We start from the raw sequence: 15944 nt of genomic DNA, 5'->3' as shown, positions 1-15944 counted from the left end.
CTAATCAAACCCTTTGTCCTCCTCTGCTGAGTTCTAAATTTCTCCCAGTCCCCGGGTTCGCTGCTTTTCTGGCCAGCTTGCATGCCACTTCCTTGGCTTTAATACTATCCCTGATTTCCCTTGATAGCCACGGTTGAGCCACCTTCCCGTTTTAATTTTTACGCCAGACAGGGATGTACAATTGTTGTAGTTCATCCATGCGGTCTCTAAATGTCTGCCATTGCCCATCCACAGTCAACCCCTTAAGTATCATTCGCCAATCTATCCTAGCCAATTCACGCCTCATACCTTCAAAGTTACCCTTCTTTAAGTTCTGGATCATGGTCTCTGAATTAACTGCTTCATTCTCCATCCTAATGTAGAATTCCACCATATTATGGTCACTCTTTCCCAAGGGGCCTCGCACAACGAGATTGCTAATTAATCCTCTCTCATTACACAACACCCAGTCTAAGATGGCCTCCCCCCTAGTTGGTTGCTCGACATATTGGTCTAGAAAACCATCCCTTATGCACGCCAAGAAATCCTCCTCCACCGTATTGCTTCCAGTTTGGTTAGCCCAATCTATATGCATATTAAAGTCACCCATGATAACTGCTGCACCTTTATTGCATGCACCTCTAATTTCCTGTTTGATGCCCTCCCCAACATCGCTACTACTGTTTGGAGGTCTGTACACAAATCCCACTAACGTTTTTTGCCCTTTGGTGTTCTGCAGCTCTACCCATATAGATACCACATCATCCAAGCTAATGTCCTTCCTAACTATTACATTAATCTCCTCTTTAACCAGCAATGCTACCCCACCTCCTTTTCCTTTTATTCTATCCTTCCTGAATGTTGAATACCTCTGGATGTTGAATTCCCAGCCCTGATCATCCTGGAGCCACGTCTCCGTAATCCCAATCACATCATACCTGTTAACATCTATTTGCGCAGTTAATTCATCCACCTTATTACGGATACTCCTTGCATTAAGACGCAAAGCCTTCAGGCTTGTTTTTTTAACACCCTTTGTCCTTTTAGAATTATGATGTAGTGTGGCCCTTTTAGTTTCTTGCCTTTGTTTACTCGGCCTTCCATATGTGAGAGAATTGGCTCCAAATGTCAAAGAATCGGATTAAGCTCCACAAACGTTGGTGAATCTATGCGGAAAATCAACCAAATGTTGGGGAACCTGAGCTAAATTCAACAACAGCAACTTGAATTTATATAGTTCCTTTAACATAGTAAAACGTCCCAAGGGACCACTGACAGAAAATCCTCCCAAATGTCAGGGAATATGAGATTTTTTTAAATGGCCAAATGTTGGAGAAAATCCAAAATTTTGGAGAATCTGAGATAAGAAACCTTCAAGGAGTCTGAGAGAAAAGACCAAAGACTGTATTTTCAGCTTTGATGATTTGGCGGCAGTAATGGTGGCGGTAAGGTTAGCGCCTGGGAACAGTTTGCGCCTCAGTAGGTAAGTTTGGGCAGCTGGGCCCTGAGTCAGGGGGCACAGCGCTAAGGGAGACGTTGTACCCCTCTCTTAGTGTTGGTTGGCCCGTGCTGCCCTTGTGCTCTTGCCTCTTCTGGGCCCCGAACCCTCGCCTCTCCTGGGCCTGTTCACGATGCTCCTGGGCCCTGATCTCTCACTGCTCTTCTGCCCTGGTCAAAAATGGAGCAGTCAGACACAGGACATCAATTAGTCTCCTTTATCTTAGAGACATGGATAGTAGGAGCATGCGTGCGCACTAGGTCTGTGCAGCAGAGCTTGGTCTCCAGTCGTCTTGGTTAACCCTTGCCGCTGGATCAAGACCTAGCTCTGTCAAGCCTGTGTAGTGGCTGGTGTGCAATGGTCACCCCACATTAAAAGAATCCATGCACAGGCATCTTCCACCAGGATGTAGTTCGGGACCTGGAATGTCAGGTCCCTCATTGAAACACCTGTGAACTCATCCCTTTTTGGTGTGGAAGCAAGTCATCCTCGATACGAGGGACTGCCTAATACTATAATAATTTTAATAATAACTTTTATTTATATAGTGCCTTTAACGTAGTGAAACGTCCCAAGGTGCTTCACAACAATTTTACAACACATTAGATATTGACCATTGAGGGAAAGAGAGAAAACGTGTGAGAAGGAAGTGTAAAAAGAGGTTAAAGGCTCGGGTCCAAAGCGGCAGCCAAAATGTGCACGCACAGGCGAAAAAACTTGATAGGGCCTCTTGATAGGGCTTGTAATAGCTCCAGACTCGAGCTGCCTCCGTTGTCAGGGAGACGCTGATATTTAAATCTCCCTCCAGCTACTCCAGGCTCGTGCTGCCTCCGTTGTCAGGGAGACGGGACGCTTATGTTTAAATCTCCCATGTAATAGAAACATAGAAACATATGTGAGTTAGCTACATGTATGTAATGTTCGTGAGTTATCTACATGTATGCAATGTATGTGAGTTATCTACATTTAATTTATGTGAGTGTGCCTACATGTAATGTACATAAGTGTAATGTACGGGAGTTATCTACATGTATGTAAAGTGAGTTATCTACATGTATGTAAAGTGAATTATCTACATGTATGCAATGTGAGTTATATACATGCAATGTATGTGCGTTTTCTACATGTAATGTATGCGAGTTGTACATGAGTTATCTACATCGTATGTAATGTATGGAAAGTAGTCCATGTTGTCCAAGGCCGTGCCGTGGATTTTGATGACCGAGGAACAGTGCTGTGTAGCGGGGTCAGGTTGGTGGAGGACCTTTGTTTTACGGATGTTTAGTGTGAGGCCTATGCTTTTGTATGCCTCGGTGAAAATGTTGACGATAGCTTGGAGTTCAGCCTCTGAATGTGCGCAGATGCAAGCATCGTCTGCTTACCACTGGTTCTATAGTTTAGTTCCACTCCAGAGGGGAGCTTGTTGAGCGTGAGATGGAGCATTGCAGCGAGGAAGATCGAGAAGAGGGTTGGCGCAATGAACCAACCTGCTTGACCCCAGTCCGGACGTGGATTGGGTCTGTGGTGGATCCATTGGTCAGAATCATGGCATGCATGTCATCGTGGAGCAGGCGGAGGATGGTGACAAACTTTTGGGCGTAGCCTACTATCAACGAGGGCAGACATCGACGACGAGGTCCAACACTGCCTCCAGTGCGCCAGTGCAGCCTTCAGTCGCCTGAGGAAGAGAGTGTTCAAGGATCAGGCCCTCAAATCTGGCACCAAGCTCATGGTCTACAGAGCTGTATTGATACCTGCCCTCCTGTATGGCTCAGAGACGTGGACCATATACAGCAGACACCTCAAATCGCTGGAGAAATACCACCAACGATGTGTCCGCAAGATTCTGCAAATCCCCTGGGAGGATAGAGGCACCAACGTCAGTGTTCTCGATCAGGCCAACATCCCCAGCATCGACACTGACCACACTCGACCAACTCTGTTGGGCGGGCCACATTTTCTGCGTGCCCGACAGAAGACTCTCAAAGCAAGCGCTCTACTCGGAACTCCTACACAGCAAGCGGGCCCCAGGTGGGCAGAGGAAATGTTTCAAGGACACCATTAAAGCCTCCTTGATAAAGTGCAACATCCCCACCGACATCTGAGAGTCCCTGGCCAAAGACCGCCCTAAGTGGAGGAAGGGCATCCGGGAGGGTGCTGAGTACCTCGACTGTTGTTGCCGAGAGCATGCAGAAATCAAGCGCAGGCAGTGTAAGGAGCATACGGCAAACCAGTCCTTTCCTTCAACAACTGTCTGTCTCACCTGTGACAGAGACCGTAATTCCCGTATTGGACTGTTCAGCCACCTGAGAACTCACTCTTAGAGTGGAAGCAATTCTTCCTCGATTTTGAGGGACTACCTATGATAATGATGATGATGATGTAATGTATGTGAGTGTATCTACACGTATGTAATGTGTGTGCGTTATCTACATGCATGTAAAGTATGTGTTATCTACATGCATGTAAAGTACATGAGTAATCTACATGTATGCAATTCATGTGCGTTATCTACATGTATGCAATGTACGTGTTATCTACGTGCATGTAATAAGTTTTCTACATGCAATGTATTTGAGTGTATCTACATGCATTGTATGTGAGTTATCTACATGTATGTAATGTATGTGAGTTATCTAATGTATGTTATGTATGTGAGGTATATACATGTATGTAATGTATGTGAGTGTATCTATATCGTATGCAATGTATGTGAGTATATCTGCCTATACTATGTGTCTGTAATGCATGTAATGTGACTGTAAGATCTGTGGGTGGGTCTGTATTGCACATGAGTGTATCTAAATGTCTTAAATGTATGTTTGCTAGATTTTTTCCCACTGGTACGCATTCATAGAATGAACTACAGGTTCCAGGAAAAATAATCTTTTGTGTTATAACAAATTGTGAAGTTTATGTTTTATTTTGAATATATTAAAACATTACCAATGCCATTCTGCCCAAACGAGTGTTGAGGTTTTTTTTTACTTTAAAGGTGATTAGTTGCTGTTGTTGTTGTGAATTAGAATGGTTAGTTAGTTAGGATAAAATGCTACATCTAAACATATTAAGTTCTGTGTTTTGCATATGTTTATAGACTGGGCCCAGCCAGTCAATTCAGAAACAGGAAATGTTTAGACGAATGTGTGATATCAGAATCAAATATGGTTTTGTTGTTGTTACGTGTTAAAACTGGCTAAAATGTATCAGTGAAACGGCCTTGGACTCTATGTAGTGTTATCCCATTGTATGCTTGCCTTCAAAATTCACCTACTCTCTTTCTGCAAAGAAATGATGTGGATAAGAGCAGGGACTGAAAACCATTCAGACAGAAGGGGCTCACTTTATACCCAAAACCCTGATCCTGAGGAATACAACTTGAGATAATGTTGCATTATCGAAGGGTTACAAGAGGACTGGACTATCAGCATTCACTGTGCCTGGACACAGCTCTTTGTTTTAACACCAGGAGACTGTTGTGACTGCTGGGGAAGGGCTGGTGAACGCTCTTATGAACTGTATGTTATAAATTGTAGTTGTCTCATATTGTAGGGTCTTTCTAATTTTCTGTATTCTGTGATTTTCCTTGATTTTGTAAGTATATATAAGCTGACAAATCTCTGTTCTGTGCCGTAATATTTTCTATCTATGCAAAATAAGTATGGGAGTGTAACAGAAGGGTATGCTTAATCCAGTAGCAGTGCAGTAATTGGAATAATTGTTAGTCTCTGCAAGAAGAGAATGTGAAGTCACGCAGATCTCAGATTGTAAGGGACACAGTCTGCTCACTGAAAACATTATCCGGCTGTTGTACAAGAAAATGGTACAGAAAAAAACCTGAAACTGTAACAATTATGATACAAAATCTGTATAATCATACATGTCTAGGAGTGAACAAGATTGTAACTTGTTCAAGTGGGCTTAGGTGACATTGTAAGGTCATAAGAGCGAATCTCAAATAATCTGACATTAAATGTTAGCTTTACAGGAAATGTAGGAACAGGAGTTGGTTATTCATCCTCTCAGGACTGTATGACCATTCAATTAGACCATGGCTGATCTGTACCTCACGTCCATTTACCTGCCTGTGCTCCCTGTCTCCTGATATCCTTACCAAACAAAATTCTATCGATCTCAGTCCTGAAGATATCAATTGACCTAACATCCACAGCCTTTCGAGGGAAAGAGTTCCAGATTTCCACTAATGTATGTGTGAAAAGATGCTTCTAGATTTCGCTCTTCACTGACCTAGCTCTAATTTTAAGATTATGCCCCCTTGTTTTTCTGGAGGTGAAATTGGTCTCCGCCAGTAGCGTGAACTGGCTCATAGCGAATTGGCAGCTTGTTTTGCACCGCGCCCAACTCTCTTTTGGAGCGCTATGTAAAACAGACTGCCAATTTGGTACGACCCCCTTTTGAATTACTGGAGTAGAACATTTCACCTCTTCTGTATCTACCCTATTGAATCCCTTAATCATTTTAAATATCTCAGTGAGATTCCCCTTCAAACTTCTATACTCATGGGAATACAAGCCTAGTCTTTGCAAACTATGCTCATAATGTAACCCTTTAAGCCCTGCTATAATTCTGGCGAATCTGCACCATACCCCCTCCAAGGCCAATATATCTTCCTTCAGGTGTAGTGCCCAGAACTGAAGGCAGTACTCCAGATGAGGGTCTGACCACACTTCAAATAGTACTTCATTGGGTGTAAAGTGCTTTGGGAAGTCCTCTGGTCGTGAAAGGGACTATAGAAATGCAAGTCTATTTTTTCTCTTTACAACTGAAGCACTTCTTCCTCCTCTTTGTATTCCAACCCCCCTTGAGATAAAATAAGCCTTTTTGATTACTTTTTGTACCTGTGCACGAGCATTTAGTGATTTGTGTACGTGGACACCTAAATGCCTTTGCTCCTGTACATTTTCTCACCATGAAGAAAATATTCCAGTTTGTCTTTTTTGGATCCAAAGTGGGTGACCTCACACTTCCCCACACTTCTTATTTACAATATAATTTGAATTTCTTTTTTTTTTAGTTTTCTGCGTGTGCATTTTGGCTGCCGCTTCAGACATGAGCTTTTTACCTCTTTTACACTTCCTTCTCCCGCTTTTTCTCTCGTTCCCTCCCTTGTCAATATCTAACGTGTTGTAAGACTGTGAAGCGCCTTGGGATGTTTTACTATGTTAAAGGCGCTATATAAATAAAAGTTATTATTATTATTTATTATTATTATTGAACCACGTCTGCCATAGTTTTGCTCACTCACTTAGTCTGCCAATGTCTCTTTATAACTTCCTGCTGCCATCCGCACAACTGACTGTGCAGCCCTCCCAGTTGCTGCCCAGTGTGGCACTGGGTGCCTGTCCTTTTAAGCGGCCGCTCCTTTTGATCTGGCCGCAGCCCAGCAACAAAGTGCAGCTGCGGGTGGTGCACGGCGCCTGCGCGGGATCGGCCCCACCCCGGGCGAGGGGCGACAAATCCCACCGAGCGACTGATCTCTCGCGAGAGTTTGGCGGAGCGACGGGTGGTCGGCCGGCGTGTGAGGGAGAGCCGTTCATCAACTTACAGCTCAGGGGGAGCAGAAGGCGGTGGGCCCGGGGCCGGAGCGGCGCCATGAGTATCCTACTGAAAATATCGGAGATCGAGGCCGAGGTGAGGCCGAGCGGACCGGGGCAGGGCGGCGGCGTCTGTCTGTCGGGGAGCGAGGCTGTGAACGCGTGGCCAGCGCTGGGCCGAAACCGGGGCCCGGCCCGGGGAGAGAGGGAGAGCCCGTCACCTGGCAACCCGGGGAGGGAGTGAGGCTGGGCCATTCCCCCCCCCCCCCCCCACTGGGTACAGAGGCCGGGCTCCCCCCCCCCCCCCCCCCCCCAAACCGGGTACAGCCAATGGAGTACTTTTGGCGTGGATTCACTGTTGAAATGCGGCAGCTAATTTGCGCACAAGCAAGCTGCCACAAACTGCAAATGTGATAATGACCTGCGAATCTCTCTTTGTTGTGCTAATTGAAGGATAAATATTGGTGAGGACACTGGGGATAACTCCCCGGCTCTTCGAAATAGTGCCGTGGGATCCTTTACGTCCAGCTGAGAGGGGCCTCGGTTTAAAGTACTTGCGCATGAAACACAAGGATAGTATGCAGGTACAGAAAGTGATCAGAAAGGCCAATGGTATCTTGGACTTTATTGCAAAGGGGATGGAGTATAAAAGCAGGGTAGTCTTACTACAGTTATATAAGGTATTGGTGAGGCCACACCTGGAATACTGCGTGCAGTTTTGGCTTCCATATTTATGAAAGGATATACTTGCTTTGGAGGCAGTTCAGAAAATGTTCACTAGGTTGATTCTGGAGATGAGGGGATTGACTTATGAGGAAAGGTTGAGTAGGTTGGGCCTCTACTCATTGGAATTCAGAAGAATGAGAGGTGACCTTAATTGACATGTATAAGATTATGAGGTGGCTTGACAAGGTGGATGCAGCGAGGATATTTCCACTGATGGGGCAGACTAGAACTAGAGGGCATGATCTTAGAATAAGGGGCTGCCCATTTAAAACAGATGAGGAGAAATTTCTTCTGAGGGTTGTAAATCTGTGGAATTGGCTGCCTCAGAGAGCTGTGGAAGCTGGGACATTGAATAAATTTAAGACAGAAATAGAAAGTTTCTTAAATGATAAGGGAATATGGGGAGGGAAGTGGAGCTGAGTCCATGATCAGATCAGCCATGATCTTATTGAATGGCGGAGCAGGCTCGAGGGGCCGTATGGCCTACTCCTGTTCCTATTTCTTATGTTCTTATCACTCCCTAAGTATTGCACTGGAATGGTGCAGGGCATCATTGACTGCACACATGTGGCTTTGTGGGCACCGCACACCAATCCTGAGATGTTCCGTAACTGCAAAGGCTACCACTTACTTAATGGACAGTTGTGCGACCATGCCCAGTGCATCATGATGGTAAATGACTGGTATCCTGGCAGCAGTCTTGATGCCTTGATCTTGCATCATTCTGGTGTTCCAGCAATCTTCCAAACACCACGTCAAACCCGAGGGTGGCTGCTTGGAGACAAGGGCTATCCGCTCTGCACCTGGCTGAAGAAGGATTAGGTATGAGCATATCATCATCATCATCAGCAATGGTTTCCACTTCCCCACTCATCATGGACTCTGTCACTGCCCCCCCCCCCAATTTCTGCGAGCACTGCTTCCCCAAGGTCTGTATGGTTCTCAATTCTGGCTCACCCTCCACTGTCTGCTGGTGCTGCTGGCGGTTGTGAAGCTACTTGGCCTGCGAGTGAAAGGGAAGTGTCAGCAAGTATGGTGCAACATGTTTGGGTGATGTGCCTGCCATAATTACACAGCAGGCAGTGTGTGTACTGTGAGATGTGGGTGTGAGTCTTCTAGCATTGGTAAGTGTGTGAGGGTGAAGTGAATCTATGACTGTGAGATAGGAAAGGGGTACTGAGGGAATGATCAGCCATGATCTTATTGAATGGCGGTGCAGGCTCAAAGGGCCGAATGGCCTACTCCTGCACCTATTTTCTATGTTAGCCTAGATGTTTGAATGTGCTAAAGTTCTTGGGGTGGGATGTGAACCCACAACCTTCTGACTCAGGAGAGTGTGCTACCCATTGAGCCACAGCTGACACTACACAGAAGGAAGCCCGTTGAGCCTGTGCAGGCTCTCTGCAAGAGCACCTCAGCTAGTCCCACTCTCCTGCCCTTTCCCTGTAGCCCTGCAAAAAAACTTTTCCTGCAGGTGCTTGTCCAATTCCCTTTTGAAAGCCATGATTGAATCTGCCTCCACCACCCTTTCAGGCATTACAGAGACATGGTTGCTTGGTAACCAAGGCTGGGAACTAAACATTTAGGGATATTCGACAATTCGGAAGGATAGACAGAAAGGAAAAGGAGGTGGGGTAGCTCTGTTAATAAAGGATGAGATCAGTGCAGTAGTGAGAAATAATATTGGCTCAGATCAAGATGTAGAATCCGTTTGGGTGGAGATAAGGAATAATAAGAAGTCACTGGTGGGCATAGTCTATAGGCCCCCAAACAGTAGCTATACTGTTGGACGGAATATAAATCATGAAATAATGGAGGCTTGTAAAAAAGGAACGGCAATAATCATGGGTGATTTTAATCTTCATATTGATCGGACAAAGCAAATTGGCCAGGGTAGCCTTGAGGAAGAGTTCATGAGTGTATCTGGGATAGTTTCCTCGAACAGTACATTGCAGAACCAACCAGGGAGCTGGCTCTCTTGGATCTGGTACTGTGTAATGAGACAGGATTAATAAATGATCTTCTAGTAAATGATCCTCTAGGAAAGAGTGATCATAGCATGGTTGAATTTCAAATTCAGTTGGATCTCAAACCAGCTTAAATAAAGGAGACTACAAAGGTATGAAGGCAGAGTTGGCTAAAGTGAACTGGGAAAATAGATGAAAGTGTGGGACAGTTGGTGGCAGACATTTAAGGAGATATTTCATAACTCTTAACAGAAATATATTCCAATGAGAAGGAAGGACTTTGAGAAGGGATAACCATCCGTGTCTAACTAAAGAAATAAAGGATGGTATCAAATTGAAAACAATGACATATAAAGTGGCCAAGATTAGTGGGAAGCCAGAGGATTGGGAAACTTTTAAAAAGAGCGACTAAAAATAATAAGAGGGAAGATAGATTATAGAAACATAGATATTTACAGCACAGAAGGAGGCTATTTCAGTCCATTGTGTCCGCGCTGGCAGACAGAGCCACACGGCCCTTGGTCAGCTGCCTTGAAGGTTACATATAAACCTATGAACAATGGCGGAAAGGTAAAGAGCACCCAGCCCAACCAGTCCGCCTCACACAACTGCTACACCCCTTACACTGAAGCGAAAGTAAACTAGCAAGAAATATAAAAACAGATAGTAAGAATTTCTAAAGGTATATAAAAATGAAGAGAGTGGCTAAAGTAAATGTTGGTCCCTGAGGGGATAAGACTGGGGGAGTAATAATGGGGAACAGGGAAATGGCAGAGACTTTAAACAAATATTTTGTATAGGTCTTCACGGTCGAAGATATTAAAAGCATCCCAATAATGGATAATCAAGGGGCTTTAGGGAGGGAGGAATTTAAAACTATCACTAAAGAAGTAGTACTCGGTAAAATAATGGGACTAAAGGTGGACAAGTCCCCTGGACCTGATGGATTACATCCTAGGGTCTTAAAAGAAGTGGCTGCAGAGATAGTGGATGCATTGGTTGTAATCTACCAAAATTCCCTGGATTCTGGGGAGATCCTAGCGGATTGGAAAACCGCAAATATAACTCCCTTATTTTTTTAAAAAGGAGGCAGACAAATAGTGAGAAACTATAGACCAGTTAGCCCAACATAAGTCGTTGGGGAAAATGCTGGAGTCCATTATTAAGGAAGCGGCAGCAGGATATTTGGAAAAGCATAATTCAATCTAGCAGAGTCAGCATGGTTTTATGTTTGGCAAATTTGCTGGAGTTTTTGAGGATGTAACGAGCAGGGTGGATAAAGGGAAACCAGTGGAAGTGTATTTGAATTTCCAGAAGGCATTTGATAAGGTGCCACATAAAAGGTTACTGCACAAGATAAAAGTTCACTGGGTTGGGGTAATATATTAGCATGGATAGAGAATTGGCTAACTAACAGAAAACAGAGAGTCGGGATAAATGGGTAATTTCCAGGTTGGCAAACAGTGACTAGTGGGGTGCTGTAGGGATCCGTGCTGGGGCCTCGACTATTTACAATCTATATTAATTTGGATGAAGGGATCGAGTGTAATGTAACCAAGTTTGCTGCTGATACAAAGATGGGAGGGAAAGCAAGTTGTGAGGAGGACACACAAAATCTGTAAAGGGATATAGACAGGCTAAGTGAGTGGGCAAAAATTTGGCAGATGGAGTATAATGTGGGAAAGTGTGAGGTTATCCACTTTGGCAGGAAAAATAAAAAAGCAAATTATTATTTAAATGGAGAAAAATTACAAAATGCTGCAGCACAGAGGGACCTAGGGGACCTTGTGCATGAAACACAAAAAGTTGGTATGTAGGTACAGCAAGTAATCAGGAAGGCAAATGGAATGTTGGCCTTTATTGCAAGGAGGATAGAGTATAAAAGCAGAGCAGTTCTGCTGCAATTGTACAGGGTATTGGTGAGGCCACACCTAGAATACTGCGTACAGTTTTGGTCTCTGTATTTAAGGAGGGATATAATTGCATTGGAGGCAGTTCAGAGAAGGTTCGCTAGGTTGATTCCTGAGATGAAGGGTTTGACTTATGAAGAAAGATAGTGTAGATTGGGCCTATACTCATTCTCGTTTAGAAGAATGAGAGGTGATCTTATTGAAACATATAAGATAATGAGGGGGCTCGACAAGGTGGATGCAGAGAGGATGTTTCCACTCATGGGGGATTTCTAGAACTAGGGGGCATAGTTTCAGAATAAGTGGTCGCCCATTTAAAACTGAGATGGAATTTCTTCTCTGAGGGTTGTAAATTCTCTGCCCCAGAGAGCTGTGGAGGCTGGGTCATTGAATATATTTAAGGCGGGGATAGTCAGATTTTTGAACGATAAGGGAATAAAAGGTTATGGGGAGCGGGCAGGGAAGTGGAGCTGAGCCCATGATCAGATCAGCCATGATCTTATTGAATGGCGGAGCAGGCTCGAGGGGTCAAATGACCTACTCCTGCTCCTATTTCTTAGGATCTGGAAGAAGAATATAACACTGCGTTTTAAAAAAAAAAAAGTTTTTTCCTTATGTTGCCTTTGGTTCTTGTGCCAATCACCTTTTATATCTGTGGTCTCTGGTTCTCAACCATTCTGCTACTGGAAACCGTTTTTCTCTATCTACTCTGTTTAGACCCCTTGTGATTTTGAACATCTCTATCAAATCTCTCAACCTTCTCTGCTCTCAGGAGAACAACCCCAGCTTCCTCAGTCTTTCCACATAACTTAAGTCCCTTATTCTTGGAACCGTTCTTGTAAATCTTTACTGGACCTCTCGAAGGCCTTCACATCCTTCCTAAAGTGCACTGCCCAGAATTGGACACAATACTTCAGTTGAGGTCAAACCAGTGTTTTATAAAGGTGGTTCATAACTTCCTCGCTTTTGTACTCTATGCCTCTATTTATGAAACCCAGGATCCCTCCCGTATGCTTTTTTTAACCACTATCTCAACCTTCAGTGATTTGTGCACATATACCCCCACGTCTCTCTGTTCCTGCACCCCCTTTAGAATTGTACCTGTTAGTTTATATTGCCTCTCCTTGTTCTTCCTAATAAAATGTATCACTTTGCAAATTTCGTCTGCCATTCCACCAGCCTGTCTATATCTTCTTGAAGTCTATCACTATCCTCCTCACTGTTCACTATTCTTCCAAGTTTTGTGTCATCTGCAAATTTTGAAATTGTGCCCTGTACACACACGTCTAAGTCATTAATATATATCAAGAAAAGCAGTGGTCCCAATACCAACCCCTGGGAACACCGCTGTATACCTTCCTCCAGTCTGAAAAACATGCATTCACCACTACTCCCTGTTTTCTATCACTTGGCCAGTTTCATATCCATGCTGCCACTGTCCCTTTTCATCATCATGGGCTGTCCCTTGAAATTGAGGAAGACTTGTTTCCACTCTAAAAGTGAGTTCTCGGGTGGCTGTATAGTCCAATGTGGGAATTACAGTCTCTGTCACAGGTGGGGCAGACGGTGGTTGAAGGAAAGGGTGGGTGGAGAGTCTGGTTTGCCGCGCGCTCCTTCCGCTGCCTGCGCTTGATTTCTGCAAGCTCTCGGCGATGAGACTCGAGGTGCTCAACACCCTCCTGGATGCTCTTCGTCCATTTGGGCGGCCTTGGGCCAGGGATTCCGAGGTGCCGGTGGGGATGTTGCACTTTATCAAGGAGGCTTTGAGGGTATCCTTGAAACGTTTCCTCAGCCCAACTGGGGCTCGCTTGCCGTGTAGGAGTTCCGAGTAAAGTGCTTGCTTAGGAAGTCTTGTGTCGGGCATACGGACGATGTGGCCTGTCCAATGGAGTTGGTCGAGCGTGGTCAGTGCTTCGATGCTGGTAATGTTGGCCTGAGCGAGAACACTAATGTTGATGCATCTATCCTCCCAGTGGATTTGCAGGATCTTGCGGAGGCAGCGCTCATGATACTACTTCAGCGCTTTGAGATGTTTGCTGTGTATGGTCCACGTCTCTGAGCCGTATAGGAGGGCGGGTATCACTACAGCCCTGTAGACCATAAACTTGATGCCAGATTTGAGGTCCTGGTCTTTTATTCCTTGGGCTTCAATGTTGCTGGCAAGCTGATTTATATGGCACTCTTTTGGAAGTCCATGTACACCACATCAACCACATTGGCCTCATCAACCCTCTGTTACCTCATCAAATAACTCAATCAAGTTAGTTAAACATGATTTGCCTTTAACAAATTCCTGCTGGCTTTCCTTATTTAATCCATGCTTGTCCAAGTGACAACTTTCTCTCAGGAATCTGAAGTCCTCCCTCCTGCACCATCTCTCCAACCAAGCATCCGTCTACTGTATCCTTCTATTTCTGTACTCACTGGCTCATGGCACTGGGAGTAATCTGGAGATTACTACCTTTTTGAGGTCCTGCTTTTTAATCTCTTTCCTAGCTCCCTAAAATCTGCTTGCAGGACCTCGTCCCTCTTTCTACCGATTGTTGTTGAGACCTCTGGCTGTTAACCCTCCCCCCTCAGAATGTTCTGCAGCTGCGCAGTGACATCCTTAACCCTGGCACCAGGGAGGCAACATATCATCCTGGAGTCATGTCTGCTGCCACAGAAACGCCTGTCTGTTCTCCTATTGAATCTTCTATCACTATTACTTTCCTGATCTCTTTCCCCCAGTCCCCGCCCCTGTACAGCTAAGCCACCTGTGGTGCCCAGGACTTGGCTCTGGCTGTACTCCCCAGAGGAGCCCTCGCCCTCGCATCTCGCTTGAGCCGAGCCCCGATAATTGCTGCAAAGCCCCTGTACTTTCCAGCATAGGACACGGTATAGCAACCAGGCCTCTGAAACCTGGCTGGATTTTATCCTTTCTAGACCCAAAGATGGTGAGGCCAATTGTCTCACTTACTGAGATCTACTAACGTGATTGTAAACTGGCATCTTCTGGTGTGATTCAGTACAGCATATCTAATGCTGCACTTTGCAGCTGTTGGTGTGGAGTATGCACAGGATTCTAACACATGGCTCTGGCTTTTTAAAGTTTTAAAAAATTTAGGTCTTAAAAGATACATTCATGTATATATTTGTGCAGTTAAATGTACATTCACCAACAATTTGAGGTCCCTCAAATAGAGGATGACCTGCTTCCATGCCAAAAAGGGATGAGTTTGAGGAGTTCACAAGTATTTCAATGAAGGACCTAATATTCCAGGTCCAGAACTGTAAATTGAAGGGTGGAAGATGCCTGTGCGTGGATTTTTTTTTAACGTGTGGTGGCAGTTGTACACCAGCCACTACCGGGCTTGTCAGTGCTAGGTCTTGGTCCAGTGACAAGGATTAACCAAGATGACTGGAGGACCAGCTCTGCTGCACGGACCTAGTGTGCACACATATCGCAGTGTGAACATAACATAAGAAATAGGAAGAGGAGTAGGCCGTACGGCCCCTCGAGCCTGCTCCGCCATTCAATAAGATCATGGCTGATCTGATCATGGACTCAGCTCCACTTCCCCATCCGCTCCCCATAACCTCTTATCCCCTTTATCGTTTAAGAAACTATTTATTTCTGTCTTAAATTTATTCAATGTACCAGCTTCCACAGCTCTCTGAGGCAGCGAATTCCAGATTTACAACACTCTGAGAGAAGAAATTTCTCATCTGTTTTAAATGGGTGGCCCCTTATTCTAAGATCGTGCTCTCTAGTTCTAGTCTCCCTCATTAATGGAAACGTTCTCTCTGCATCCACCTTGTCAAGCCCCCTCATAATCATATGTTTCGATAAGATCACCTCTCATTCTTCTGAATTCCAATGAGTAGAGGCCCAACCTACTCGACCTTTCCTCATAAGTCAACCCCCTCATCCCTGGAATCAACCTAGTGAACCTTCTCTGAACTGCCTCCAAAGCAAGTATATTCTTTCGTAAATATGGAAACCAAAACTGCACGCAGTATTCCAGGTGTGGCCTCACCAATACTTTTATATAGCTGTAGTAAGATTTCCCTGCTTTTATACTCCATCCCCTTTGCAATAAAGGCCAAGATACCATTGGCCTTCCTGATCACTTGCTGTACCTGCATACTATCCTTTTGTGTACCCCTAGGTCCTGCTGTGCTGCGGCACTTTGCAATCTTTCTCCATTTAAATAATAACTTGCTCTTTGATTTTTTTTTCTGCCAAAGTGCATGACCTCACACTTTCTAACATTATACTCCATCTGCCAAATTTTTGCCCACTCACTTAGCCTGTCTGTCCATTTGC

General features: G+C 44.8%; 1 protein-coding gene across 2 annotated transcripts in view; it reads left to right on the top strand.

Annotated features, from left to right (window-relative positions):
- Nucleotides 1-15944, top strand: part of drg1 (developmentally regulated GTP binding protein 1) — a 98985-nt gene that overhangs the window by 68908 nt on the left and 14133 nt on the right. Inside the window, exon 1 of one of the 2 annotated variants that reach the window (XM_070887573.1) lies at nt 6964-7129. The exons of the other annotated variant lie outside the window; for it this stretch is intronic. Within the exon in view, the coding sequence (XP_070743674.1) occupies nt 7091-7129 (39 nt within the window). The 5' untranslated portion in view covers nt 6964-7090. Of the gene's footprint in view, nt 1-6963; nt 7130-15944 lie in introns of those variants that run through there. 2 annotated transcript variants of the gene reach the window in all.

This window comes from Pristiophorus japonicus, chromosome 8, assembly GCF_044704955.1.
Source record: "Pristiophorus japonicus isolate sPriJap1 chromosome 8, sPriJap1.hap1, whole genome shotgun sequence".
Taxonomy (NCBI): domain Eukaryota; kingdom Metazoa; phylum Chordata; class Chondrichthyes; family Pristiophoridae; genus Pristiophorus; species Pristiophorus japonicus.
The sequence above is the reverse complement of the archived record's forward strand: the minus strand, read 5'-3'. Positions and strand labels throughout refer to the sequence as shown.